Genomic DNA, 27,716 nt, shown 5'->3' with positions numbered 1-27,716 from the left:
ATCCTACTTGATAGTACTGATGGAGTACATAGAAAAAGTCCACAGGAGGACAGTTTGTTTTGTATTATTGAGAAATAGGGGAGAGAGTTTCATGGATATAATACACAGGTTGGGGTAACAATCATTAAAACAAAGATGTTTCTCACTGTGCAAAATCTTTTCACACAATTTCAATCATCAACTTTCTCCTCTAAATGGGAAAATATTTTGTTGAAGCCAATTGACATGGGGATAAATGATCATTGGAACAAAATGAGAGAAATAGGAGCTTGCATGGAAAGATTGAAGAGTTTATTTTTCCTGTACACTGTTTAAGAATGGAATGGTAACAGAAATAATCTAAAGATGGTTTTATGAACCATCTGCCAAGAACTTAAGTGTGAATTGAACAAAAGTAATGTTCAGTGTCTAGCCACATTAATGTGATCACCTGTCAAAAAATTCCTGAATAGCCACGTTTTGCAGTGTGGACTACTGTGAGATGTGCAGGAAGAGTGTCAGTGAGGTCAGACAGGGATGTAGAGCCAGGCTGACTACAGTGCTGTGGCCAGCTGCACTAGGTTTATTGGCTGAGGATCCATAGTACGAACAGCCCGAACGAGATGGTCTCCCGATTCTCGACTGGGTTCAAATTTGGGGAGTATGGTAAACTCTATCCTGGCACTCTTCAAACCACACACATACACTGCAAGCTATGTGATACATTGCATTGTCTTGCGTGTATATGCCATCACGCTGAGGAAAAACAAACTGCATTTAGGGGTGAACATGGCCCCCGAGAATAAATGCATACTTGGATTGATCAACTGCATCTTCCAGAATGACAAGATCACCCATTAAATACCACGAAAACATTATCCAGACCATTACACTCCCTCCTCCAGCCTGCACCCTTCTGACAATTGTTTCAGGGTGTTTACTTACAGGCATTTCACATCATACATGCCATCTGTCTGAGGGAGCATAGAATGTGATTCATCTGAAAAGGCAACCTGTCATCACTCAGGGGATATCCAGTTGCAGTGAATGGTCCAAGCAAGAGGCTTCACGGGTATGAGACTATCTGAAGATAACCTGACCTACGCTACACTGTGGAGTTACCTTGGACAGTTCAGGTGTGCTATATACAATGGAAATGGTCACTCTGCTAACTGAGTATGTGTGGAATGTATTTTTTTAATTACTGAGCATCTCTGAGACCCCAGCAAGAAAATCAGTATCAGAGAAACCAATTTTTTCAACAGACAAGACAGCAAATGCAAGAGTGAGAATCTCAAAACATTACTTGCTAACTAGCACAGTATTTGCAGTGACGACTGGGAGCTCACATCTCTCCTAGAAAAAAGCAGGAACTGAAATTGGGTTGAAACCTAAAGCAGAATGTATAGAAATTCTTCACAGGTGGAATTAAATCTGAAAGATAGATTAGGTTCTCCAGAAGGAAAAATCTTTCAAAGTCAATAAATGCAAACGTGGAAGTTAAAAGTTTTTCTTAATATAAAAATTCACTGTGATTTTTTCTTGTTTTCTTTTTTATATTTAATTACAAAGAAAATTACTTCGTTGTTCATTTTGCATAGAAACAAAATAATGTACTTCAGTGTAACACATTAGTCTCATACTATTACATAAAAGTTTGACAAACAGAGGTGCAAAACAGCAACAATGTTATTGAAATACAAAATACTGGACACAACCATACTAAACTGCAAATCTACTGATCAACCATACTGAACTGGAAATCTACTGAGCACTTTCATCAATGTCCTCGCAAACTCTTCTGCTCCTTCTGTTACTTTAAAATGCCTCATAAGTTTAAACACATTCTTCTTCTGTCCTTGCTGACCATGTTCTCCTTTTATAATGTGGTTGCTTTTCACAATTCCTCACTGCCATGTCTGGATTTCTGTACCTCAACCAATATGGGACCTCCACTGTAAGTGTTCGATACTGCCAACAGTATCTTCTCTTTAGACTTTTCATAAACCATACTTGCTGAATAGTTATTTTGAAAGGCATCTCAGATTCTAGGATTTTAAGTGCACTGGATTTGAGACCCTTTGCTTCCCAATCTTTATTTTATTGATGATGTCACGTTGTTCCAACACTTTATAATATTCACTTAGTGGAAGAATATCTCTCTTTTTTCAGTAGTCTTTTTCTGCTCTACCAAACACTGTGTCAGAAGGCATATATAGCTGTGACCATGACTAGTGAAAGAATGTACCAGCTTATTAAATTTTCTTCTCTCTTTTATGAGGGCCACTGATGTGATTTTATTTTGACTGCAACAAGAGTCAGAATATAAATGAATTTCATTTGGACTCTTTTCTGGCTGGGACACCTCAAGGTTTCTGAGAAAAACCAATAGAGCGGAGACTATGTGGTTGCATCCTTTTGGTCCTTCTTTTTCAAGTCAAGTATAAAAGCAGTCCTTTCCTTTGTGCTTGGGAATGAATCATAATGCACAAACTGGATAGCAATACCTGTCTTGAATAGAATACTTCACCTAAGAGTGCTTAGGTATTGACTGATCCTGTTGTATATCAAAACTCACTTAAACCACATTTGGAATTTCCTCCTTCATTATTGCATAGAACTCTTTTGCATGAAGTTTGTGTAATCTGTAGTTTGTTATTTATTGATTCTTTTCCATCACATCTTGTTCCTTTTTTAATTTCAGTAGACCAATCTTGCATGCTGATCTTGTAACTGTATGGGGAGCTTTAAATGACAAATTAAAAAAGTTATAGAAAATATGTTTGTACTTTGATAAAGAGCAGGTACAAAGGCCTAACAATTACCTTTCTTTACAGAAACATTTCCACATTCAGCCTGGATGGTAAATATCCTCTTTTGGACTTTTTCCTTTAACAGTGGCTCCCTCTACACCTATCTGTTGTGATATCATTCTTTATAACTTGAGCAACTTCCTTATCCATCATAATGTTGCTGTTTCCCCCTCAGTTTTCAGTCGGTAACTTCCCTGTTACATGAAATTTCTTGGCTAAACTTGAGAGTCTGTCTTTGAACATCCCTGATGTGGGTTGAAATGTTGTGCCACACACAGGCACTGTCTGGCCATCTTTTCTGCTTGTGCTGCTCTTTCTTGAAACAGTATTCTTCCTTTCTGCTTCTTTCTTGGTGTTCCTGTGTTTTGGTGATGTGATTAACATGTTTAGTAATATGGAACAATGTTTAGTAATAGTTTATCCTGGTCCATTTTGTTATACTGTTCACATGATGATGAAAAGTTGTGATATCATCACAAGTGAGAGCAGCTACTCCGCATTCTTTTCTTTCTATGGCTCTTTGGTTCACTAGTATGTCTGGTGGCCCACGTGAACAGTCAATAGCTGGGATTTTCTTGTTCTTGATGGACTTTGTGGATGCTTTCATTCTCTATCTCGACTTCCTACCACCACCTGTGCACTCAATTATACATAAGCCATTTTTTGGATCACTTGTATTAACCTCCATTTATTAGTTTAACAGCCTACTCCTTTACTGCAAACTTGTCTCCGATGAAGCTATTTGAAACTGAGCAACAGATAATAGGGAGTTAATGTCACTGTGTAAATCACTAATTTATTTCTATTGTTGGTTCTCATGGCAAGTGCTTGCCTACAGGGTTTATTTTTTGCAGAAACCTCTCACATTATCACTGACAATCATGTCCTACATTGCTATTTATGTCCTACATTGGTATTCTCCCTTCCAGTCTCTCAGAAACAATGCACAGATTGCATTTATCGACTTTTGTTTAACTGGCTGGAGCAAATGTCAAATTTTGCAAAAACTTGCAGTTTTCAATACTCTATAACAATAACAAGTATTAAAGATGCTGACCAAACTGTTTCAATAGGTCATACATTTGTAACTACAAAAATCTGAGCATTTATCAACTATTGGAAAAACACTCCTCAACAATGGTTAAGTCTGGTTATAAACCACAATATGGATAAGCACGTTTCAAATAATAAAAGGTGGCAAAGATCCATTCTGGTTTAATGGTACCATTCAGAGACTGTTGCGAAAAGAGAGACCATTATACTGTAACTACAGAAGAGACTGCAGGGAAACTGATAGAGAAAAATACATAGCAACTCATGCAACCATAAAAAGGGCTGCGTGTGAAGCTGGCAACTATTTTCACACTCACACACTGGTGAAAGATCTATCAGAAAATTCTAGGAAGTTCTGGTTACAAATAAAGTCAATGAATAGGTTGAAAGATTCCATTCAGTCTCCCATGGACCAGTCTCTTGCTGAAATTGAAGACAATAGGCAAAAACAAGGAATTTTAAATTCCCTATTTTCAAATGTATTCACACAAGAGGATACAACCGCACCAATGTTTTACCATCACACAAACTCACAAACAAGAGATATCAATATTAATAGCCCCAATCCTGAAAAACAATTAGGACTACTTAAAGCAAACAGCACACCAACACCTGAGGAAATTCCAGTTTGGTTTTATATTGAACTAGCATCCCATCTTCTCCAAACAACTTGTTTATAATATGTACTGATACACAGTCAATCAGTCTATCTATTAGTGGAAACCATATCGAAATCCCCGCATTAGTTCTGGAGATTAGCCCAAACAAAGACAAAAACTGCCACGGGGGGCTTGAATCCATAAAATGTATAGGATTAGTTACTTTCCTAGTTCACATTTGTCAAGTATGTCTTGTACTGCAAACAGTTCTGTGTGCATGGAAAAAGAGTACAGGTTACTCCTGTTTACATAAAGGGTAAAAGACTGGATGCCCAGAACTACAGACCAGGATCCCTGACATTCATCTATTGTAGAATCCTAGAGCACATTCTAAGCTCAAACATTGTAATATTCCTGGAGAAAATTAAGTTTCAGTATGGATTGACGAAAAAACACTCATGTCAAATGCAGCTGGTTTTATCCATAGCCTCTTGCAAACAGAGGCAGGTGAACGGACAGATTCCACCCCCTGGTTTCTCAAAAGGTGTTCAACTCTGTGGCATGTCATAAACTACAATGATGTGACAAAAGTCATGGGATAGCGATTTTCACATATACAGATGATGGGGGTACAGCGAGCACGAAGTATAAAAAAGCAGTGCATTGCGGAGCAATCATTTGTACTCTGGTGATACATGTGAAAAGGTTTCCAATATGATTGTGGGTCTACAATGGAAATTAACAGACTTTGAACGTGGAATGGTTGTTGGAGATAGTTGCAGGGGACATTCCATTTCGGGAATCACTAGGGAACTCAAATGTTCTGAGATCCACAGTGTCAAGAGTGTGCTGAGAATACTACATTTCAGGCATCACCTCTCACCATGGACAATGCAGTGGCTGGCGGCCTTCATTTAATGACTGAAGGCAGCAGCTTTTTCATAGAGTTGTCAGGACTAACAGACAAGCAACATTGTGTGAAATAACTGCTGAAACCACTGTTGTGCATACAATGAATGTATCCGTGAAGACAGTGCAATGAAATTTGGCATTATTGGGCTATGGAAGCAGACAACAGATGTGAGTGCCTTTACTAACAGCATGGTATTGCCTGCAGTCCTTCTCCTGGGCTCATGACCACATTGATTGAACCCTAGATGACTGGAAAACTGTGGCCTGTTCAGATGAGTTCCGATTTCAGTTGGTAAGAGCTGATGGTAAGGTTCAAGCATAGTGCAGACCCCATGAAGCCGTGGATCCAAGCTGTCAACAAGGCACTATGCAAGCTGGTGGTGGCTCCATGATGGTGTGGTTTGTGTTTACATGGAATGATCTGGGTCCTCTGAATGTTTGCCTACTTAGGGACCATTTGCAGTCGTTTATGGACGTCATGTTCCCAAACAATTGTTTGTGATTTGTTTGAACAATATTCAGGACAATTCAAGCGAATGGTTTGCCCACCCAGATTGGCCAACATGAATTCCATTGAATATTTACAGGACATAATTGAGAGGTCAGTTCCTGAAAAAAAATCCTGCATTGGCAACAGTTTCACAGTTAGGGTTGGCTATAGGGGCAGCGTGGCTCCATCTTTCTGCAGGGGACTTCCAACGACTTGTTGAGTACATGCCCTATCAAGTTGCTGCAATATTCCAGGCAAAAAGAGGTCCAACATGATATTAAGAGGTACCTCATGACTTTTGTCACCTCAACATAATAACCAAGATACCATCACACGGAGTACCTTCACAAATATATTATTAGCTTCAGGATATTTGATAAACAGAACCCAGTGTGTTATACTGGACAGTAAATGTTCCACAGAAGTGAAAGTAACATCGGGTGCTCCAAAAGCACAGCAGTACTACAAGACTGTTCACTGATAATGCTGGTGTGTACAGGAAAGTACCGATGTTGGATGACTGTAAGGAACTGTAGAAAGTGTCAACATTTCCATCTGTTGTAATGAATGACAGCTCTCTTTAAATGTGGATAAATGTTAGATAATGTCTACAATGAAGAGAAACAGCCTGATAGTACCTGATTATAAGATTAGAGGTGAATATTTTCAGTGTGTTATATGATATACTTACTTAGAATAGTAAGAATTAACATGACAAGGAGATCACATAAAAACAGTATTAGGAAAGGAGAATGAAAGCCTTAGATTTGTTGGAAGGGTTCTGAAAAAATGTAATACTTCTACAAAGAAACTCACGTACAAGAGAAAGTATTGTTTCCACGTTCAAATTTCACACCAAGCAACATGACAATTGACAATGGAAACATTCAGTGACTCTGTTTGGACAGGTTGGTATAGCCCATACAAAACAGTAACAAAAATGCTTGGAGAACTTAAATGGAAATCCTCCGAAGAAAGATGATTTAGTTCTCATAAAACTGTGTTGGATAAATTTAGAGAACCTGTACTTCAAGTAGACTGTGCAATCATTCTGCTGTCTCCACTGTATATCTCTTGTGGGGATCAAGAGAATAAGAAAGGAGAGATTAGCGGTTTCAAGGAGGCATACAGACAAATCATTTCTCCCCTCATTCAAGAGACAAATGGAACAAGGAAGAAAATCAATAATAACTGTATGATGTACCCTTCATCATGCACTGTACAATGGCTAGCATAGTATGAAGATGACATGTAGATGTGTCACACAGTTGAGTGATGAAAGGCTGCTGTTACCTCATGACTCATTATCTAATTTTATCTTATTTCAGTAAAGAATAGCATCTAGATTTTTAAAAGTATTTTCTTCTATTACTCTGTTTATTACTGCTTATGAATGTGCCAATACTTTTCTAAAATATAGGGTGAAAAGTAATGTTTATATCACAAACTAAATAGTCACCGGCACATTTTAGTGCATCATTAATTGATAGGTCAACAGACTTAAATAGTGGCAAGTTTGAGAAGGTAATTGGCCAGTCTATTAGCTTTCTGGTGCAGTCTTTGACACCCTGCTTCCAATTCCTTATCACATGAAAGACCTAGGAGTAGTACATGTGCCACGTAAGTATGCAGAAAATCCTGTCCCATCACATCCCAGTGAAAAGAACCCATATAATTATTCATCTCAACTTTAATTTCTGCATTTCTATTTGTGCACCAATGGCAACCAGCAAACTACTGCCTGTATCAATGACCATAATCAAACTGACTAGGTACAGCTTACACCACCCAGTGACAGTACATGCTGCTAATCACCATGCACTGATGTGACAAGTCATGGGATACCCCCTAATATTATGTCGGACCTCCTTTTGCCCAGTGTAGCACAGTAAATCCACAAGGCATGGACTCAATAAGTCGTTAGAAGTCACCTACACAAATACTTAGCCCTGCTGTCTCTATAGCCGTCCACAATTGTGAAAGTGTTGCCAGTGTACGATGGGTTTTGTGCGTGAACTGATCTCTCAGTTATTTCCCATAAATGTTCAACAGGATTCTTGTCAGGTGATTTGGGTCGCCAAATAAGTTGCATGAATTATTCAGAGTGTTCTTAAAACTCATCGTGAACAATTGTGGCCCAGTGACATGGTGCATTGCCATCCATAAAAATTCTATCGTTGTTTGGGTACATGAAGTTGATGAATGGCTGTAAATGATCTCAAATCACTTTAACATACCCATTACCCCTCAATGATTGGTTCAGTTGGACCAACAGCCTACACCATTATGGAGCCACCACCAGCTTGCACAGAGCATTGTTGACAACTTGGGTCCATGGTTTCACGGAGTCTGCACCCTATCTGAATCTTACCGTCAGCTCTTATGAACTGAAATTGGGACTCATCTGACCAGGCCATGGTTTTCTAGTTGTCTAGGATCCAACTGACATGGTCATAAGCCCAGGAGAGGCATGGCAGATGATGTCATACTGTTAGCAAGGGCACTTGTGTCACTCGTCCGCTGCCATAGCCCATTAACACCAAATTACGTTGTATTGGCCTAATGGACAAGTTTGTCGTATGTACCACAGTGATTTCTGCAGTTATTTCACACAGTGCTGCTTGCCTGTTAGCACTGACAACTCTACACAAATGCCACTGCTCTTGGTCATTAAGTGACAGCCGTCAACCACTGCATTGTCCGTGGTGAGAGGCAATGCCTGAAATTTGGTATTCACAGCACACTCTTGACACTGTGGATCTTGGAATACTGAATTCTCTAATGACTTCCAAAATGGAATGTCCGGTGTGTCTAGCTCCAACAACCACTCCATGTTCAAAGCCTGTTAATTCCCTTTGTGTGGCCAGAAACCTTTTCACATGAATCACTTGATTACAAATGACAAGTTAACCAATGCACTGCCTTTTTATACCTTGAGTACACAATACTGCCACCATCCATGTATGTGCATATCGTTATCCCATTACTTTTGTCACCTCAGTGTACACTTTACTGGCTGCTCCACAACCCCTATATCTAGAGCCTTACTCCAAACAACAGCCTCTCTAGACTGCATGGTTGGTAACCATCACTGTGTGTGTGTGTGTGTGTGTGTGTTTTCCATAATACACTCTTCCACTTTAAAGTGAATGGTTACCATTATTAGTCAGTCACAATATTGTTGCATCTGGGAGTGAAGGTGCTTTGGTCAGTTTACCATGAGTCCGTGTGTAATCGAGGTTAATAAGTATAAGCACGACTGACCTGAAAGCACTGACTTGTGACAAGTTTTCTTTACTTGAAACTTGTTTAATGTAACATCATTGTGTGTTTCTGATACCAGGCAAGTGCAATACTATCATGGTTAAGTAGCATTTATTCCAATGTTTTTCAAAGTGCTTTAGAATCGGAAAATGAACTGAGTTGTTTTACTTGAATTCAGTGGTGTTAAGTGACTTATAAGGTTAGGTAATGAGACACTTACAGTAGTAGATGAGTTTTGTTATTTGGGGAGAAAAATAACTGTGATGGTCAAAGTAGAGAGGATATAAAAGGTACACTGGCAATGGCAAGGAAAGCGTTTCTGAAGAAGAGAAGTTTGTTAACATCAAGTATAGATTTAAGTGCCACAAAGTGTTTTCTGAATATTCTAAGGCATCAAGGGATCACCAATTTAGTATTAGAGGGCAGCATGGAGGGTAAAAACCGTAGAGGGAGACCAAGAGGTGAATACACTAAGCAGATTCAGAAGGATGTAGGTTGCAGTAGGTACTCTCAGATGAAGAAGCTTGCACAGAATAGAGTAGCATGGAGAGCTGCATCAAACCAGTCTCTGAACTGAAGACCACAACAACAACTACAAGTGAGTTAAGATTAGAGGTCAAAATAACCATGCAAAAGTGGAGAGGTCTTAGTTTATAGCCTCATTTACAGTATTAGTGAAATAGTTTAGCAATGCTAGATTGTGACATAAGCTTGCATATGAGCAGAACACCTGGGCAGAAATTGGCAACATCCCCTGGTCTGTGGCTAAGCTATGTCTCACCCGTACTGAACAGAATTTGGCATAAAATGACCATCTGTGGAGTGATCATGATATACATAATTTTTATTTATTTATTTATTTATTATTTGCCTTCATCACAAAGCTTTTTTAATAGAACGACCTGTTTCAGCCATGCAGTAGCTATCTTCAGAATCTGCAATGGAAGTAAAAGAAGTATACGGGGTGATCAAAAGCTTCCTTTTGAAGACCGTACAGTCCAGAATCAGTATGCCAATCAGGCAAAATCTGCATGCACACTGAGGCTTCATACCATTGACATATGAGGTTGAGGATATCTGTTTGGTAAACTGCCATGTCCTGATATGTGAAGAAACCCATAATTGCCAGCTGCACATCCCCTTCCAACCCGACTTGTTGACTCTTCAAGGCCTTTTTTAAAGGACTGAAAGCATGATAATCACTTGGGTATAGGTCAGGACTATATGGCAGGTGCTCAAGTGTCTACCACTTGAGTTGGCGTAACTTCTGTGTTATGACATTTGCAATATGAGGATGTGGGTCTTGTGCTGAATTGGATCAGAGTGGCACTTGGCACACCATCCCACAACAGTGGCTTTCCATACAGATGCTATCCCATACACAGTCCTCAGTCTCTCTCAATTTGGTGAAAACACATTTGCAGACAATTATTAGTTTGGAAGCCTAATGTGAGATGCAATTGTCAATTTTTTGAGACACCTTGCCCTGATATTCAATCATGACATATTTTGTTTTCTTCTTCTTGTTGTTGTTCTGACATTTGTTTCCATGTGCCATCATTCGCTTTTTGGTCTTGTAGTAAAATGTCACTACATCTTTATTTCTGTAGCCATTAGTGCAGACTATTTGTTTCATGGTGTTATCTATTTCTTCTTGTAACAAAGGGAGCCATGTGATGTAGTTGATCACTGAAATAGAGAAGGTTTCTATGTATCATTGGGACTGGCATGATTTGACAAGAATTGTACAGTCTGTGATGGTGAGTTTTCTCAAAAAAGCCAGTAAGCACTCATTTAGTATTTCATAAAACAGCTTTGGGTGATCATTTAAAAAAATAAAAAAAACCAGGATAACGGATTTAGCACAAAATCTGAAGATTTTGCAAACTACTCCCAAAAGCAGATACCTCAACATTTTGGAGGAACTGAAATTTTTGGTAGTAATAGACAACAAACTCATCATGTTCTTAAAAAGGAAAATGTCTTCAACCAAAAATTTCATTTCAAAACCTTTGAATAACTTATTTCCGGACCTTTGAGTTCCAGGTAAGAAGTGTCCTCATGCACCGTAGAAGGCATGCAGAGGTCAACGGAGCTACCATCATCTATGGAGCTTTGCAGATGCCAAGCACAAGGGACAGTGTGCCTTTCCCTGCAGGAACATCCGCTGCCTTGAATAGTACAACAAGAGCTGTAGCCAAGAGAAAGTAACATGGAACTACAAATAACCCATGCCATTTACTGATGACTGCTGTACTTCACCACCTTTCCATTATAAATTATGCTATCTGTTAGTTATATTACTCAACTACTCTCATAATTTATTGCTTCTCCTTTCTTTGCATCCATTCCTGTTTCATTTTTATTACTTTCTGTTCTAATCAAAATGAAAACTGGTATGTGAGAAACAGGATAATATGCATATAGTCAAAGTTTATTGCCTCTTCTTCCTTTAGAAGATTAATTTTACAGCCATCGCAATGTATTCAGTTTAAAAAAAATCTGTAATCAATTTTTATTTTTTAACATTTTGTTAAATTCTGACCAGCTTCAAACTGACTGAAGATGAATACATTTTTCATTTGGTTAAACATTCTTTAGGAAATCTTGCTTTCGTGCATACAACTGAGAATATTTTAAAGAACTGTATTTTTAAATTAACTTCCTTTTGATTACTTTGTATAATTATTTGTACATTACACATGCATCAGTGTCCTTTAGGACAGCTTTGCATCCAATAAAACTGGGTGAGGCATGCATGACAGTTTTGACTTGGGTTCTTCTTACATGTTATGACCTGTTGCAACACACGAGAATGTGAGCTGTATCATGCTTTTGTTATAAGCTCTGTCATTTGTCTTAATTTCTTAATGTAGTAACTAGTAATACACTCTCTTTAACTTCCATTGCAGAATCTGAAAATGGCTACTGCAAAGCCTAAACTAGTAACTCTACACAAATACTTCACTTTCAATACGATTAAATAAAAGTTAACTTCACCATACAGTTTGTTCCAGGAGTGTTAGTCCTCCAAGTTTGGCAGAAGTTCTTTGAAGTTTAAAAAGTAGAATATGGACTGGCAGAAGTAAAGCTTGGGTTGTGAGCCATGTTTGGGCATTTCAGTTTATAGAGCACATGTCTGTAAAAGGCAAATGTTCTGGGTTCAAGTCTTGGTCAAGGATGCAGTTTTTAATCTGTCAGGAAGTTTAACATGTACAAGGTGGTCAGGTACATATTGCAAATTTTGTAGGGTGCCACAGGGTAGGTTGTGCTGAGAAACAATTGTTAAGAAAAAAATTTTATATGCTGTGCTGTTTCCAACTGAATTAGAAGATAAGTTAGCCAATTAGGCCAATGTATGTCCAAATTCAAGTGGTCCACCAGAAACAATTACTGTCAGCTGTTCTCAAAGCATACATAATAGTGCACAAGACTACTCAGCCTTTCGCTTGGGTTTGATCCTTATAACAGACCCATGTCCAATTTTTGTATCACTCTTTTGGTGATACTGTCTCTGGAGGGCTGATTGAATTTGCGCACACAAAGGCCAGATTGGGTCTTTAATGCTAATTAACTCAGAAATGGTTCAATGTATCAAATTTTTTTCTTAACAATTATTTTTCAGCACAACCTAACCTGCAACACCCTTACAAGCTATTCAGACTGTTTCTGGTCACTGTTTGTGGATTGTGTTTGTATATTTCAATAATGTTACTTGACTGAATACATAACAGGTTACACTCACAATTATCAAAAACCCATTGTAGACATTCTAGCAGTTCATCAAACACATAACTTAATATTAGTTCCATGCATGAGAGGTTTAGAGAGTACCATCACCATTCTTGGAAAATTACCTTAAGAAAGCCCCAAAGCAACACATTCTCCACAAAATAATTCTGTAGGTTGAAACATTCATTCCATAATTTAACTGTCAGTCCTTTGCTGAAAACATAACCTGAAATTGATATTTTCAGTTCTTTATTTAACAGTTCCATCATACTGGAAAATACAGGGTGTTTATAAATGAATATTGGGGTTTAACACTTTATAATATTTACTATATTAAACTTACAGTTATAAATGATATGTCAAATGAAAGAGCAACTCAAATAGTTTTACCAAGAACCTTATAAATGTTCAATGTGAGCACCATTTGTCAGACGGCACACATCAAGACTATAGCTGAGTTCTTCCAAAACGTTGATAAGTGTGTCTTCAGTGATTGTAGCAACAGCTACTTCAATCCAGTTTCTTAATTCAGAGAGGCATGGTATTACGTTGGGTGAATGTGGATGCCATCCAAAGCAAGCCCTGTCATTGGACCCCTTGTGGCCTATTTAGCGCTTGGGTACAGCGAAGTTCAACCAGTCTAGTGGATTGCGGCAGAAACATTGCACACTGAACATGTGCACTGGTGCCAAACACAACTGTTTGAGTTGCTCTTTCATTTGACATATCATTTATAACAGCAAGTTTAATGTAATAAACATTACAAAGCGATAAAACCCTGATAATCATTTATAAACACTGTGTACTATCACAAGAAAGCTCTTAAATGCTGCACTCAGTATTTTCTTTACTGAGAATTTGTGTGACAAATTATCAGCACTACTTTAATGTGGAAATGTGGAAATAAAGGATACTTGAACATGCATCCTACGTCTACAACACAACTAAAATTGATAAATAGGGAAAATAAAATGATAAAAACTGACTGAAGTAATATTAAACAATGGAAAATACAGGTTGGAATTGAGTGATATTATGAAAAGGACAGATTGTTACTCGCCATAAAGACGACACCTTGAGCTGCAGACAGGCATGAGGAAAAGACTACACAACGTTTCCAGTAAAATGACAGAAAAACATTCACTCATTTACAGAAGCAAGCACACCTGTCACACACAAGACTGCTATCTCCAGCTGGATATAGCTGTCATGTGTGTGTCAGGCGTGCTCAGTTGTGTGAATGTGCAAGTGTTTTCTGTTGTGTCTAGACAAGACAGTCTAGACATAATGCGAGGAAGCCGAAAGGCACGCGCTTAAACTCACGCAGGCTGGCGTGAGGTCTGAAACACGATACGTAATGAATGCTATAAAGAAAAGTACATAGCTTCTGGAATACTTAACTTTAATCCACATTTGTAGAACATCGCTCCTGTTGATACATTAATAGAATCTCAATATCTATACTGGTAATGGCACCTTGCTAGGTCGTAGCAAATGTAGCTGAAGGCTACGCTAACTATCGTCTCGGCAAATGAGAGCGTAATTCTCAGTGAACCATGGCTAGCAACGTCGGCTGTACAACTGGGGCGAGTGCTAGTGCGTCTCTCTATACCTGCCGTGTGGCGGCGCTCGGTCTGCAATTACTGACAGTGGCGACAGGCGGGTCCATCATATACTAGCGGACCGCGGCCGATTTAAAAGCTACCACCTAGCAAGTGTGGTGTCTGGCGGTGACACCACATTTTCCTATTCTGAAGAAGGACTTGGGTGAAAGCTCTGCATACTGTCTTTTTGTCATGTCTGTCTGCAACTCAACATGTTGCCTTTAGGGTGAGTAGCAACCTATCCTTTTCATAATACGGTTGAAGTAGTATTACGTACATGTTGAATTCACAGTAGAATTGAGATTTACTCTGAGTCACTTTGGTACTACCATATAACCCTTATACAGAAAATAGCTTGAAATGATATAAGAGATATTCAATTATAGCCAACTAAACACTGCATTTACAGGGAGAGACAATGAGATTGAAGGTAGTATGAAGTTAGTTTGTTAATCAACATTACACCAAAGATGAAAATCTTACTTCTTACACGCAATGATTTGAAACTGTAATTTACTTAGCACACAGATAAAATTGTTTCATACTTAAATCTGCTGGCTGCTCACTGAGCTGTATTTGATGATCCCGTCATTCTGTATTTCTTTTTACAGGGTGGTCAGAGGCATGAATGAAATCTGTTGTACTCTAACTTTTGTAACAAGAGGTTTCCTCATTTGGTAAAAGGAGAGAAAAAAGGATTTGTGATGAAGCAAGCTGGGATAATTTTAATTTTTTTAATCCCTTCTTGTTTTGCCATCTTCCTCCTTAAATTTTTTTTTCACTTTTAACAATTTACCATTAACATACGTGAATATTATCTGTACTTCCATAAAAGAGAAAGACTGGCCCTCAGTTTTAAAGAATATAACACCAGATCTAATTTTGTGCTTAGTTTCAGGTATGTAATTGACTTTATAATTTATTTCAACTATTTCTAGTTAGTATCTTTCATTATAGGGTGAAATCAGTAATTATTTCGTAACTTAAATTCTATTGTTGATGTATAAACAAATAAAAAATCTGTATTAATTATAAACATTTGGAAGATGAAATGCTAGTATTCTTTAAGTATTTATTTGGCTCTCTTCAAAAACATGTTAGCAAAACCAGCCCCTCATAAATTCCAAAGTAATTAACAGTTTTGTCAAAAGTATTGTTTACATAACTATATATGTTAATTTCATGATTTAAACAAATAATTCAGCCAAAACCTTGTAGTAGAAGAAACTGTTAAAAAGACGGAATCTTTCGATGTATTCAGTTATTTTAATTGTAATGTGTAGTTTCAGCACCTACTATTGTGATGATAAATAAGGGCCAGGATTTTGGTCACGAGACAGTCAGTCCATGGCCAAGTTTCAGACAAGGAACCTGTGTTGCTTAGAACGACAACAAGTATCAACTCAACAGTGAAATAAGTCCTACACCAATAGGACATGTGTTAAAGCAATGACAGTGACTGTTCAATTTAATTGAAGGACTGTGAACTATGTGGTTATGTTTTTACTGCTCGTAGATGTTCAACACAAAACTATTGTAGCAGTATGTGGAGGTTCGCCTGCGAACTATTAATGAGGCTTATGGAAAATTTAAACAATAGTGCACTGGACATACATATATAACTGTGTATTAATGAGGGGTTGTGCAAAGTGAAAGTAAAAGACAGTGAAATGCAACTGAGCATCTGTCAACTACATTATTTACCATAGACAGTGTCCAAACTACAAACCCCATATATCAGCTAGTACGTCGACACCAAGGACAACAAACGAAGAACAATAAAGCAGGCAGAACCACTACAGGTTGAAGAAATAGAATTGCAAGGATTATAAATGAACATCACCTCTGAGTCACATCCACAAGAAAAACATGGCCAAGAAAACAATAATAAAATTTCAGCAATGGATAAGTGATGGAGACAGTAACTGCCAGTCCACTTGACAAGAAAAGGAATAATTGTGTGAAACAAATACTAACAAAGAGATAGAGGGGCTGGCCAGTACTTACCTCAGCTCAGTACAGCCGATAGATACACATAAAACAGAACCGAAAATTTACATTCCTAGCTTTCGGAACAAATGTTCCTTCATCAGGGAGGAGAGAGGGGAAAGAAAGGGAAGAAGGGAAAGGAGATTCAGTTACTCACAACCCAGGCTATGAAGTAACAGGGAAAGGAAAATAGGGAGGGTAGCAAGGATGGAGGCATGGTTGTCCGAGGGAAGCCAAAGATATTCTACTGTAAGTACTGTGCCAGCTTCAAACCAAAGAGGATGCATACAGAAGTAAAGAGGTATATAGTATAAAGATGCACACAACTATATAGGATGAAAAGATGCGTGAATGGCTAAAGAGGAAATGGAAAGAGGAGAAGACTGAAGAGTAAATGGGAGTGAGGTTGTTTAATGTAGGTTCAGTCCAGACTACCTTCTCTACCCAGCGGTTCCTACCCCTGTAACCAACCCCGCTGCAAAACCTGCCTCATGCATCCCCCCACAACCACCTACTCCAGCCCCGCTACTGGTAAAACATACACAATTCAAGGCAGGGCCACGTGTGAAACTACACATGTCATTTATCAACTGACATGCCTGCACTGCACAGCCTTTTACATCGGCATGACAACAACTAAACTGGCTGAGCGCATGAACGGACACAGACAAACTGTCCGCCTAAGAGATGCCCAATACCCAGTAGCGGAGCATGCCCTCCAGCATAATTCTAGGGACCTAGGAACCTGCTACACCGTATGTGCCATTTGGCTTCTCCCACCCAACACCAGTCCCTCTGAACTGCGGAGATGGGAACTTGTACTCCAACACATCCTTCCATCCCGCCATCCCCCTGGACTGAACCTACGTTAAACAACCTCACTCCCATTTACTCTTCAGTCTTCTCCTCTTTCCCTTTCCTCTTTAGCCATTCACACATCTTTTCAGCCTACATAGTTGTGTGTATCTTTATACTATATACCTCTTTACTTCTGTATGCATCCTCTTTGGTTTGAAGCTGGCACAGTACTTACAGTAGAATATCTTTGGCTTCCCTCTGACAACCATGCCTCCATCCTTGCTACCCTCCCTATTTTCCTTTCCCTGTTGCTTCATAGCCTGGGTTGTGAGTAACTGAATCTCCTTTCCCTTCTTCCCTTTCTTTTCCCTCTCTCTTCCCTGATGAAGGAACATTTGTTCCGAAAGCTAGGAATGTAAATTTTCGGTTCTGTTTTATGTGTATCTATCGGCTGTACTGAGCTGAGGTAAGTACTGGCCAGCCCCTCTATCTCTTTGTTAGTATTTGTTTCACATCTTTATATGAGATTTTCCATTAATCATTCAGATCACCTATATGGTCCACATCCTTCATTGTTTTGTCCCTTTTGTTAACTATCACTTACGTCTGTCATCTTAACACTTTCTCTTCTTCAGTGTTTTATATATACATAAATAAATATTTTCGTCACCAACTGTGCTAGTTTCATCTTCCTCCTATTATCTTGTTCCGTTTATAGTCCTCTTCTCTTTTTTATTTATTGATTTATTTATTCAACATTCCATAGTTTTAACATTCGTTATTCGCTGTTTCCCAGCCAACAATCTCTTCCACACCTACCAGTATAAACCATTTCCGTCGATTTCTTGTTGCTGGCGATATTTTTGTGCCATTGGCTATCTTTCTCTGCCACAAGAAAATTTTTTTTGGGACATTTCTGTGCCACCCGCGATCGCTTTTGCGGCACGCGCGATCGCTTTTGCGGCACGCGCGATCTTTTTTTACGCCACTCGCTATCTCTGTTTTTGAGCAACGTGTGTTCTTTTCCCCTGATCTGGACATACTTGCTTGGTCTGGTCAACTTTTTCCGTATTTTTCTTATTTAGTGGTCTTCCTTTGGTATTGAACATTACCAACACAATTTCTTTCTTTCTCGTCCTTACCTCCCCGTTTTATTCCTTCTTATGATTACTATTTCAACTTTAGTTATTTAATTTCCCTACCCACCAGTTACCCACCATGTACCCTAATCCTATACCACATTATTTACATTCATTCCGGAAACATGCATTCACCGTAGCCAAACTGCAATCCCACATACTTTTCCTCCGGTCCTGCTTAACCTTTGGAATTATCCCTAAAGGGCTTACCTTAAAAGTTCCCATCTCCGGGTGCAATTCCTCCTTCCACCAGTCTCTCCTGGACTTCCAGAACCTTCAATCCTTAGCCCTTACCCAACTTGTCCTGAATCTCTACACTACTTCATGTAACCACCACTCCCAACAGCTCCTATCTCTCTTCAAAGTCCTCCACCTCTCAAACCCTTGCTTGGAGAACACACTCAGGAACATCATCCTAGAAGCCAGCTGCAAACTTGAGTTCCATGCCACACACCACCTGAAAAAACTATCCACAGTGCTAGTGCAACACCTAAGAAGTGGGGTCCCTCTCCCTATCCCTCACAAACACCAACCACAACAGAACCTTCAACAAACCCCCCTCATAGCCAACAAACCTAGCCTAGCCACCCTACTCAACCTCCCCATCCCAGCACATACCCCACACAGACCAAATCTCAACTATAACCACAGTCAAATGCCACATATCACTAGTCCCAATTCAGTCCTAAACCTCTCATCCAGATCCCTCTCTCCTCCAGAGACATCCGTTCTATCAAAAGGCTTAACCTTTAGCCCCACGCCTAAATTCAACCACACTGCCCTGGTTAAAGATCTCCTCTCATTCACCCGGAACCTCAACTGGAAATATCACTTCACTACCCAAACACAGCCCCCAAATACTAGACCCAGTGTTGAACCCTGTCTAGAACAGTTCCGACTGCCTTCCCAAAGGGATCCTCCTCCCCTCCCCCAAAACCATCCCTTGCAGACATTTCAGGAATTCCTCACATCCAGTGTTGCCTCCCAGTCCTTCTTGAAGAACATTCCGACAACCCCCAATATCACCCCAGCTGAATCCCGTGCCATTAAGGAGCTGAAAATAGACCACTCTATTGTCATCCTCCCGGCGGATAAAGGCTCCACAACTGTCGTACTTGACCGTGTGGAGTATGTGGCAGAAGGACTGCGTCAACTCTCCGACACCTCAACCTACAAAGCTGTTACCCAGGATCCCATTCCCTCCATCCAGACTGAGCTGCAAAAAATCCTAAAAATCCAAGGTCCCTCACAAGGCCTCACAACGGCTTCCATAGACTTACTCATTCCACCTGAGCCACGTACCCCTACCTTCTACCTATTACCCAAAATCCACAAAGAGAACCATCCTGGCCGTCCCATTGTAGCAGGCTTCAAAGCCCCAACCGAATGTATCTCAGCTCTGGTAGACCAGCACCTCCAACCTATCACCCGCAGACTCCCATCCTACATCAAAGACACAAACCACTTCCTAGAAGCCTCAAATCCATTCCCACTCCTCTCCCACCTGAAACCTTTCTTGTCACCATAGATGCTACACCCCTTTACACAAACATCCCACATACCCATGGTCTCTCTGCCCTTGAGCACTACCTCTCCCAACGCCCACCCGAAGATCTTCCAAAAACCTCGTTCCTTATCACACTTACCAACTTCATCCTCACCCATAACTACTTCACTTTTGAAGGCCAGACCTACAAACAAATCAGGGGAACCAGGATGGCTCCGTCCTTTGCCAACCTCTTCATGGGCCACATGGAGGCGGCTTTCCTGAAGACCCAACAGCTGCTTCCCCTGGCCTGGTATAGGTTGACATCTTTGTGGTCTGGACTCATGGTGAAGAAACACTCCTTAATTTCCTCCATAACCTCAACTCCTTTTCGAATCTGAATTTCACCTGGTCCTTCTCCAAAACCCAAGCCACCTTTCTGGATGTTGACCTTCATCTTGTTGAAGCTCACATCCACACCTCTGTCCATATCAAACCCACAAACAAACAACAGTACCTTCACTTTGATAGCTGCCATCCATTCCACATCAAACGCTCCCTTCCCTACAGCCTAGGTATTCGTGGCAAACGCATCTGCTCCGGTGATGAATCCCTCAACAATTACACCAATAACCTGACCAGTGATTTCCTCTCCCGCAACTCTCCTGCAGACCTTGTCCACAAACAGATCTCCCGAGCAATACATTCCTCCCCGACCAACAACAATGTTCCTACCCCCAGACCACACAGAAGCATCCCCCTTGTCACCCAATATTATCCTTGCCTCGAAAACATCAACAAATTACTCCGCCAGGGATATGACTTTCTCAAGTCAACCCCTGAAATGAGATCATCCCTTGACAAAATTCTCCCCACACCACCCAGAGTTGCCTTTCGTCGCCCCCCTAACCTCCGTAACATCCTTGTTAAACCCTACAATATTCCCAGACTACCTTCTCTACCCAGCGGTTCCTACCCCTGTAACCGACCCCACTGCAAAACCTGCCCCATGCATCCCCCCCACAACCACCTACTCCAGCCCCGCTACTGGTAAAACATACATAATTCAAGGCAGGGCCACGTGTGAAACTACACATGTCATTTATCAACTGACATGCCTGCACTGCACAGCCTTTTACATCGGCATGACAACAACTAAACTGGCTGAGCGCATGAACGGACACAGACAAACTGTCCGCCTAGGAGATGCCCGATACCCAGTAGCGGAGCATGCCCTCCAGCATAATTCTAGGGACCTAGGAACCTGCTACACCGTATGTGCCATTTGGCTTCTCCCACTCAACACCAGTCCCTCTGAACTGCGGAGATGGGAACTTGCAGTCCAACACATCCTTTCATCCCGCCATCCCCCTGGACTGAACCTACATTAAACAACCTCACTCCCATTTACTCTTCAGTCTTCTCCTCTTTCCCTTTCCTCTTTAGCCATTCACGCATCTTTTCATCCTACATAGTTGTGTGTATCTTTATACTATATACCTCTTTACTTCTGTATGCATCCTCTTTGGTTTGAAGCTGGCACAGTACTTACAGTAGAATATCTTTGGCTTCCCTCTGACAACCATGCCTCCATCCTTGCTACCCTCCCTATTTTCCTTTCCCTGTTGCTTCATAGCCTGGGTTGTGAGTAACTGAATCTCCTTTCCCTTCTTCCCTTTCTTTCCCCTCTCTCCTCCCTGATGAAGGAACATTTGTTCCGAAAGCTAGGAATGTAAATTTTCGGTTCTGTTTTATGTGTATCTATCGGCTGTACTGAGCTGAGGTAAGTACTGGCCAGCCCCTCTATCTCTTTGTTAGTATTTGTTTCACATCTTTATATGAGATTTTCCATTAATCATTTAAAAGGCATAATTATGAATAGAGGAAACCAATGTCTGTGACAAGACATTATTGCGTACTGTGATCATCATAAATGCAAAACTTCTCACACACACTTACTGTTCTTTATACAAAATTCATTAAATGGAGCAACCACAAGGCAATTCATGGTGCATTTTAACTTTTCCTTTTTGACATAACAAGTGTGAAGTTGTGGGTGAGATTGAACTGACACAAAGATACCATACTACTCCTTTTTCCTGGCCTTAGTCAGTACCCGTATGAGGTCGCAAAGTTAATTTGAATTTGGCAATGTTAATAGTAGGTGGTGCCCAGATGGCCTCCATGTCATCCCCCCCCCCAGCATGGAATATGTTTACCCCATCACCTTTCATCTAGTGTAATCCCATGTGAAAGTGTGAGAATGTTTGCGGATCATATAACTGAGGGGGGACATGGGTACCAGCCTCATAATCACCTAGTCGGATGTGGGAAACTGCCTAAAATCCACATCCAGGCTGGCCAGCACGTCAACCCTCATCATAAATCCACCAGGCAGATTCAATCTGGAGCCAGTGCATCTCTGTCAATCCCAGAAATGGCATACTAATGTGTCCAGCTATCTGGGCAGATGACACAGTCACTATACTGCACGACATAATGTCTTGTCACAGACCTTGGTTTCTGCTTTGTCACAGAGACCATATGTATGTTTCCCTCTCAGTACCATATCTTGAACTTTCACCATTAGTAATTTCTTTTACAACATGTACACCTAAGATACTTTAAATTCATGAGTGTTATTCCATAAGAACATGTAAAAATAGGAGTGTTCTTTTTAATTACACAGTAAAGTCTTTAGGAAGTTATGTAACACTCCTTATTAACATTATCTGTTTTCCAATATTCAGCACCACAGAATACCGAGATACATATCCACTTTGTTTTCTTCTGGTTTTCACACTGTAACTCTTAGATACTTTAAGATTAAGACTCACTCCAGTCACTGGCTATGCAATCAGTGATCAAATGATACCAGATCTTGTCAGTTATTTATACGCATTATAAATTACTGTACATTCAAGACCAGCTGCCAATCCTTACACAAGGAAAGTATCATCTGCAAGTCCTTCTGCATGTCATCACCCTATACACAACTGTGTGATCTGTGAACAGCCAGATCACTTATACAGAGTATGAGGTGTGAAGAAAAAGTAATGGGAATTTTTTAATTTCGCGGGCTTTATACGTCTGATTTTCAATTTTTTTTATCTTGCTGGCACCCATGTTCTTGATGTATGTTTGCATTTTAAGCTGTTTCGAATATTTAGTTTATTGTATACAGTCGAAAAGATTATAAGCGTTTTCTAGTGCTCGGCGAATGTTTACTTTTGAAAAAGATGGATCAAAGAATTTGCATTAAAATTTGCTTAAAAAATGAACTAAAGTGCAGCACCACATTTGAAATGTTGACTGTGGGTTTTGGCAAACCTACTATGAGGAAGAAAAGAGTTTACGAGTGGTATAAATGCTCCAAAGATGGTCGAAGATACTGAAGGTGATGTCCACTCTGGACACCGTAGCACATTAATTACAGATAACAATGTGGAAGAAGTAAAGAAAATGGTTCTGGAAAATTGCAGAATCACCATCAGAGAGGTGGCTGATGATGTCGGCATATCCTTTGGCTCATGCAAAGCAATTGTTTCAGATGTTTTGGGCATGAAATTTGTAGCATCAAAATATGTTCCCAATCTGTTGAATTTCATCCAAAAACAACATAACATAGACATCACTCGGGGATTGCTGAATGAAGCTGACAATGATACAGAACTAAGAAGGTTATAACAGCTAATGAAACATGGGTATAATGGTACAACATTGAAACCAAGGCCCTATCCTCCCAATTGAAACTACCTGAAGAGCCCCTCACCATCTCCACTAAATGGTGAGTAGCAACTTCCTTTTTCATAGAATTATGGAAAAATCACTGCATGTAAACTGCATCAGGATAATGTTGCCACTCATTGCTCAATGCTTGTTTGTGATTTTATGGCAAGAAACAAAACCATTATGTTGCCTCAGCCACTGTATTCACCAGACATGGGGCCCTGCAACTTATTCCTATTTCCAAGGCTGAGGAGAGCAATGAGAAGACTTCACTTGGCCACCACCCAGGAAATAAAACAAAACTGCTGAAGAAGCTGAACAACCTATTGAATAGCGAGTTCCAGAAGTGCTTCCAAGATTGGAAGCCTTCACCACTACTTCAGCCAACTTCCAAAATGATAAAATGACGTTCACTGAATCCATACAAGAGGCATCACTGGAGCTGACATGAGCAAGAATTTGGATTGGGTAGGACAGATTGGTCAAATTTCTGAATAAAAGATCTCTCCATCCTAAAAGCAATGCGATGGGAAGCCTAACTGCCCCTTAGTATGTTCATCCAAGGTGGAAGGAGGAAAACAGGCAAGTAAAAGAAGGGAAGTGTAAAATCAACTATAAAAGAAGAATAAAATAACATATATTGGGGGGGGGGGGGGGGAATATGCTCGAGGGGGGAAATAGTAGGACACACTCCTAAGCCCAATTGGAAGCCTCTCCCCCCTCCATTTTAAAAAACCAGTACAACAGTTATGCCAATGAAATTGGAGGATTAAAGTGATGAGGAATGAAAAGGCATACACGAACTGAAAGTTTATGATGTCTGACTAACACTCCATCAAGCCCTAGCCAGATGCCCTCGGGGGCTGAGACTGTGGCAATAGGTGACCAACCATCCCAGCCTGGAGGCCAGCAAGACAGTCCTGTCTGACCATCAGATAAAGATTATACAAGTTTCACTCTTGGATAAATTCCTGTGGAGTTGACAGCTCAGCCATGAAGAGTGTAATCCCCACACTGCCAGGAGGCTACAACTGCACAAGTATTTGATGATCCCTCCCCCGCAAAAGGTACAACTACTGTGTTGGGTTTTGAGCACCTTGACATATCAAAAGCGCTCGGTGGATAACGTGGAATTTCATATGGGGTGGGCAACCTTTCCCACACAGTGTGCACTACTGAAAAACTATTCTGGACAGTGGAGAGTCAAACCCATTAATGGGGACTGCACTTGATTAGTCCAAAGATGACGATAAGAACAGACAAACAGAATCAAAGAATAATTAAAATAGGAGTCTTTGGGCAAGAGAAGTGTGAAATCAGCTATAAAAGAAGAATAAAATAACATACAGTGGGGGAAGGGGTTGGTTATATAGGAAGGACAGTAACTGGGAAGAGGAAAACAGGGAAGTGGTTGGTTGGATAAGTTAAGAAGAAATGCTGCAACTCAGGGCCCTGTGCACACTATACATGTGCTGACAAATGAGCTGCAAATGCCCGGGGATGGTTGTGGGTGTGAGCCACGATTTACAGCCACTAGCACCCAGTGCATTCTGAAGCCACCACTAGAGTCCCCTCTATGTCTCAGATGAGACCACCTCCCATTGCTTCCAGCAAACATAGTAAGTCTACACTGGACTTCTTTTCCACCCTAATGCTATTTCCCTGAGGGGCACCATTGTCCTCCTAATACTGGAACTCCCAATTCAAAAGGCATTATATCAACAGACATATCTCTAGCTCTATAACTTACCTTTGCATGCTGTGCTGTCTTTGGTTGTAAAAGGAACGCCGAGAAAAGGTTTATTCTGTTCAACATCACTTGCAGTCTCAGAACACAAAATTTTATCCACTTCTTTAGCTTCAGTGAGAGCTTCTTCAAAACGTGTATCCACAACAGCATTTAATATTGGATTCACTTCCTGTATGCGTTCCACAAAACACCGAACCACTTCCTCAGATGTTATCTGAAACAATATGGGATGAAATGATTATTAAGGGCTAAGTAACACACCAGAATAAATTTTTAACTTTACAGTAGAGTGAACACTGTATGGACACAACTTGAAAAATTACTACAGTGTACATGCTGGTGGCTTGAATCCAGGCACTCGCATTTCATGGAAATGCTCTAGCCAACTGATCAATCCAGGCACGCCTCATGACCCAATTCCAAACTTCAGTCTTTTTACTTTGCAAATACCAGAGTGGCTCTTCTGACCTTACTGCACAAGCTCCCTCATGTAAATGGAGTGTTGCTCAGCCACTGTGACACCAATAGTTCTTTGTTATGACACAATTGTAACATGAGCCATGTCAGGATGCAGTCTTGCTGAAGGTCCTGGTAACATGCAGAGCACTTTATGCAAACAAACTGCAGCACATGATTGGACTATGTGTCACTATGACTGACACATTTCCAACATCTACTACCTAAGTGTACCTCCACCACTTATATGAATAGTGTCCTGATAACAATATATGATCAAAGTATGGGGACACCCCCAAAAACATACGTTTGTCACATTAGGTGCATTGTGTTGCCACCTACAGCTAGGTACTCCATATCAGCGACCTCAGTAGCCCTTAGACATCATGAGAGAACAAAATGCGGTGCTCTGCAGAACTCACTGACTTCGAACATGGTCAGGTGATTGGGTGTCACTTGTGTCATACATTTGTACGTTAGATTTCCACACTCCTAAACATCCCTAGGTCCACTGTTTCCAATGTGATAGTGAAGTGAAGTGGAAACGTGAAGGAACACATACAGCATAAAAGCATACAGGCTGACCTCATCCGTTGACCGATAGACCGCCGACAGTTGAAGAGGGTCGTAATGTGTTATAGGCAGACATCTATCCAGATCACCACATAGGAATTCCAAACTGCAACAGGATCCACTGCAAGTACTATCACAGTTAGGCGGGAGGTGAGAAAACTTGGATTTCATAGTCGAGCGGCTGCTCATAAGCCACACATCAGACCGGTAAATGCAAAACAACGCCTCGTTTGGTGCAAGGAGCGTAAACTTTGGACAATTGAACAGAGGAAATATTTTGTGTGGAGTAATGAATCACAGTACACAATGTGGCGATCCGATGGCAGAGTGAGGGTATGGCGAATGCCCGGTGAATGTCATCTGCCAGTGTGTGTAGTGCCAACAGTAAAATTCAGAGGCAGTGGTGTTATCGTGTGGCCGTGTTTTTCATGGAGGGGGCTTGCACCCCTTGTTGGCACAGCACAGGCCTACATTGGTGTTTTAAGCACCTTCTTGCTTCCCACTGTTGAAGAGCAATTTGGCAACAGCGATTGCATCTTTCAACAAAATCGAACACCTGTTCATAATGCACGACCTGTGGTGCAGGGGTTACAAGATAATAAAATCCCTGTAATGGACTGGCCTGCACAGTCCTGATCTCCTATGGAACACCTTTGGGATGTTTTGGAATGCCGACTTAATGCCAGGCCTCACCGACTGATATCGATATCTCTCCTCAGTGCAGCACTCCTTGAAGAATGGGCTGCCAATCACCTTATCTTGTTTTCAACATATCATTCACTCATGCCATCAAAGTGTATCACCATCTATTGTAACTCATCAGTCCAAGTGATTTTTTCCTCACAGTTTGAACAATCAATGGTTGTGTTCCTCTGTTTAAGGGCCCGTGGCTTTGTTTAATAACCTATTTTACCTTGTTTGGCAATCTAATTTCTTTGTCTTACGATCTTCTTCCTTTGCAAGACATTTCTCTTTGTCTGATGATAATACTTCCCTGTTAATAACCAATTTTTGTTGTTTGGCTACTCTCTGTGTAGGATTCTTCCACATTATGTGAAGTTTTATTTATCTTGTTAATCAGTTTCACACTTTATAGAATGACTATTTCTTCTAGTAAAATTATAGTATTGCCAATTACCATCTATCACACATCCTCCCAACAATCAATTTACCTGCCAGTAGAAACACTTCACATTTTTCTTGCTCTGGTTCCTCTATACAGTGTAAAACTTTCAGTCCTAGCTTACACAGTTGTATGGGTGTGTTTTATTTAAGTTGTAGCACTGTATTATTGTGCTGAGCAGTTGAGGGAGGGAGAGAGGACACCAACTGGTAAAAGTAAAAAGGACT

General features: G+C 40.4%; 1 protein-coding gene across 1 annotated transcript in view; it reads right to left on the bottom strand.

Annotated features, from left to right (window-relative positions):
* The window catches only part of LOC126162351 (fatty-acid amide hydrolase 2), a 99,414-nt gene that overhangs the window by 44,985 nt on the left and 26,713 nt on the right, over nucleotides 1-27,716 (bottom strand). Inside the window, exon 3 of the mRNA XM_049918803.1 lies at nucleotides 25,338-25,551. Within this exon, the coding sequence (XP_049774760.1) occupies nucleotides 25,338-25,551 (214 nt within the window). The remainder of the gene's footprint in view (nucleotides 1-25,337; nucleotides 25,552-27,716) is intronic.

This window comes from Schistocerca cancellata, chromosome 2 (assembly GCF_023864275.1).
Source record: "Schistocerca cancellata isolate TAMUIC-IGC-003103 chromosome 2, iqSchCanc2.1, whole genome shotgun sequence".
NCBI classification, from domain to species: domain Eukaryota; kingdom Metazoa; phylum Arthropoda; class Insecta; order Orthoptera; family Acrididae; genus Schistocerca; species Schistocerca cancellata.
The sequence above is the reverse complement of the archived record's forward strand: the minus strand, read 5'-3'. Positions and strand labels throughout refer to the sequence as shown.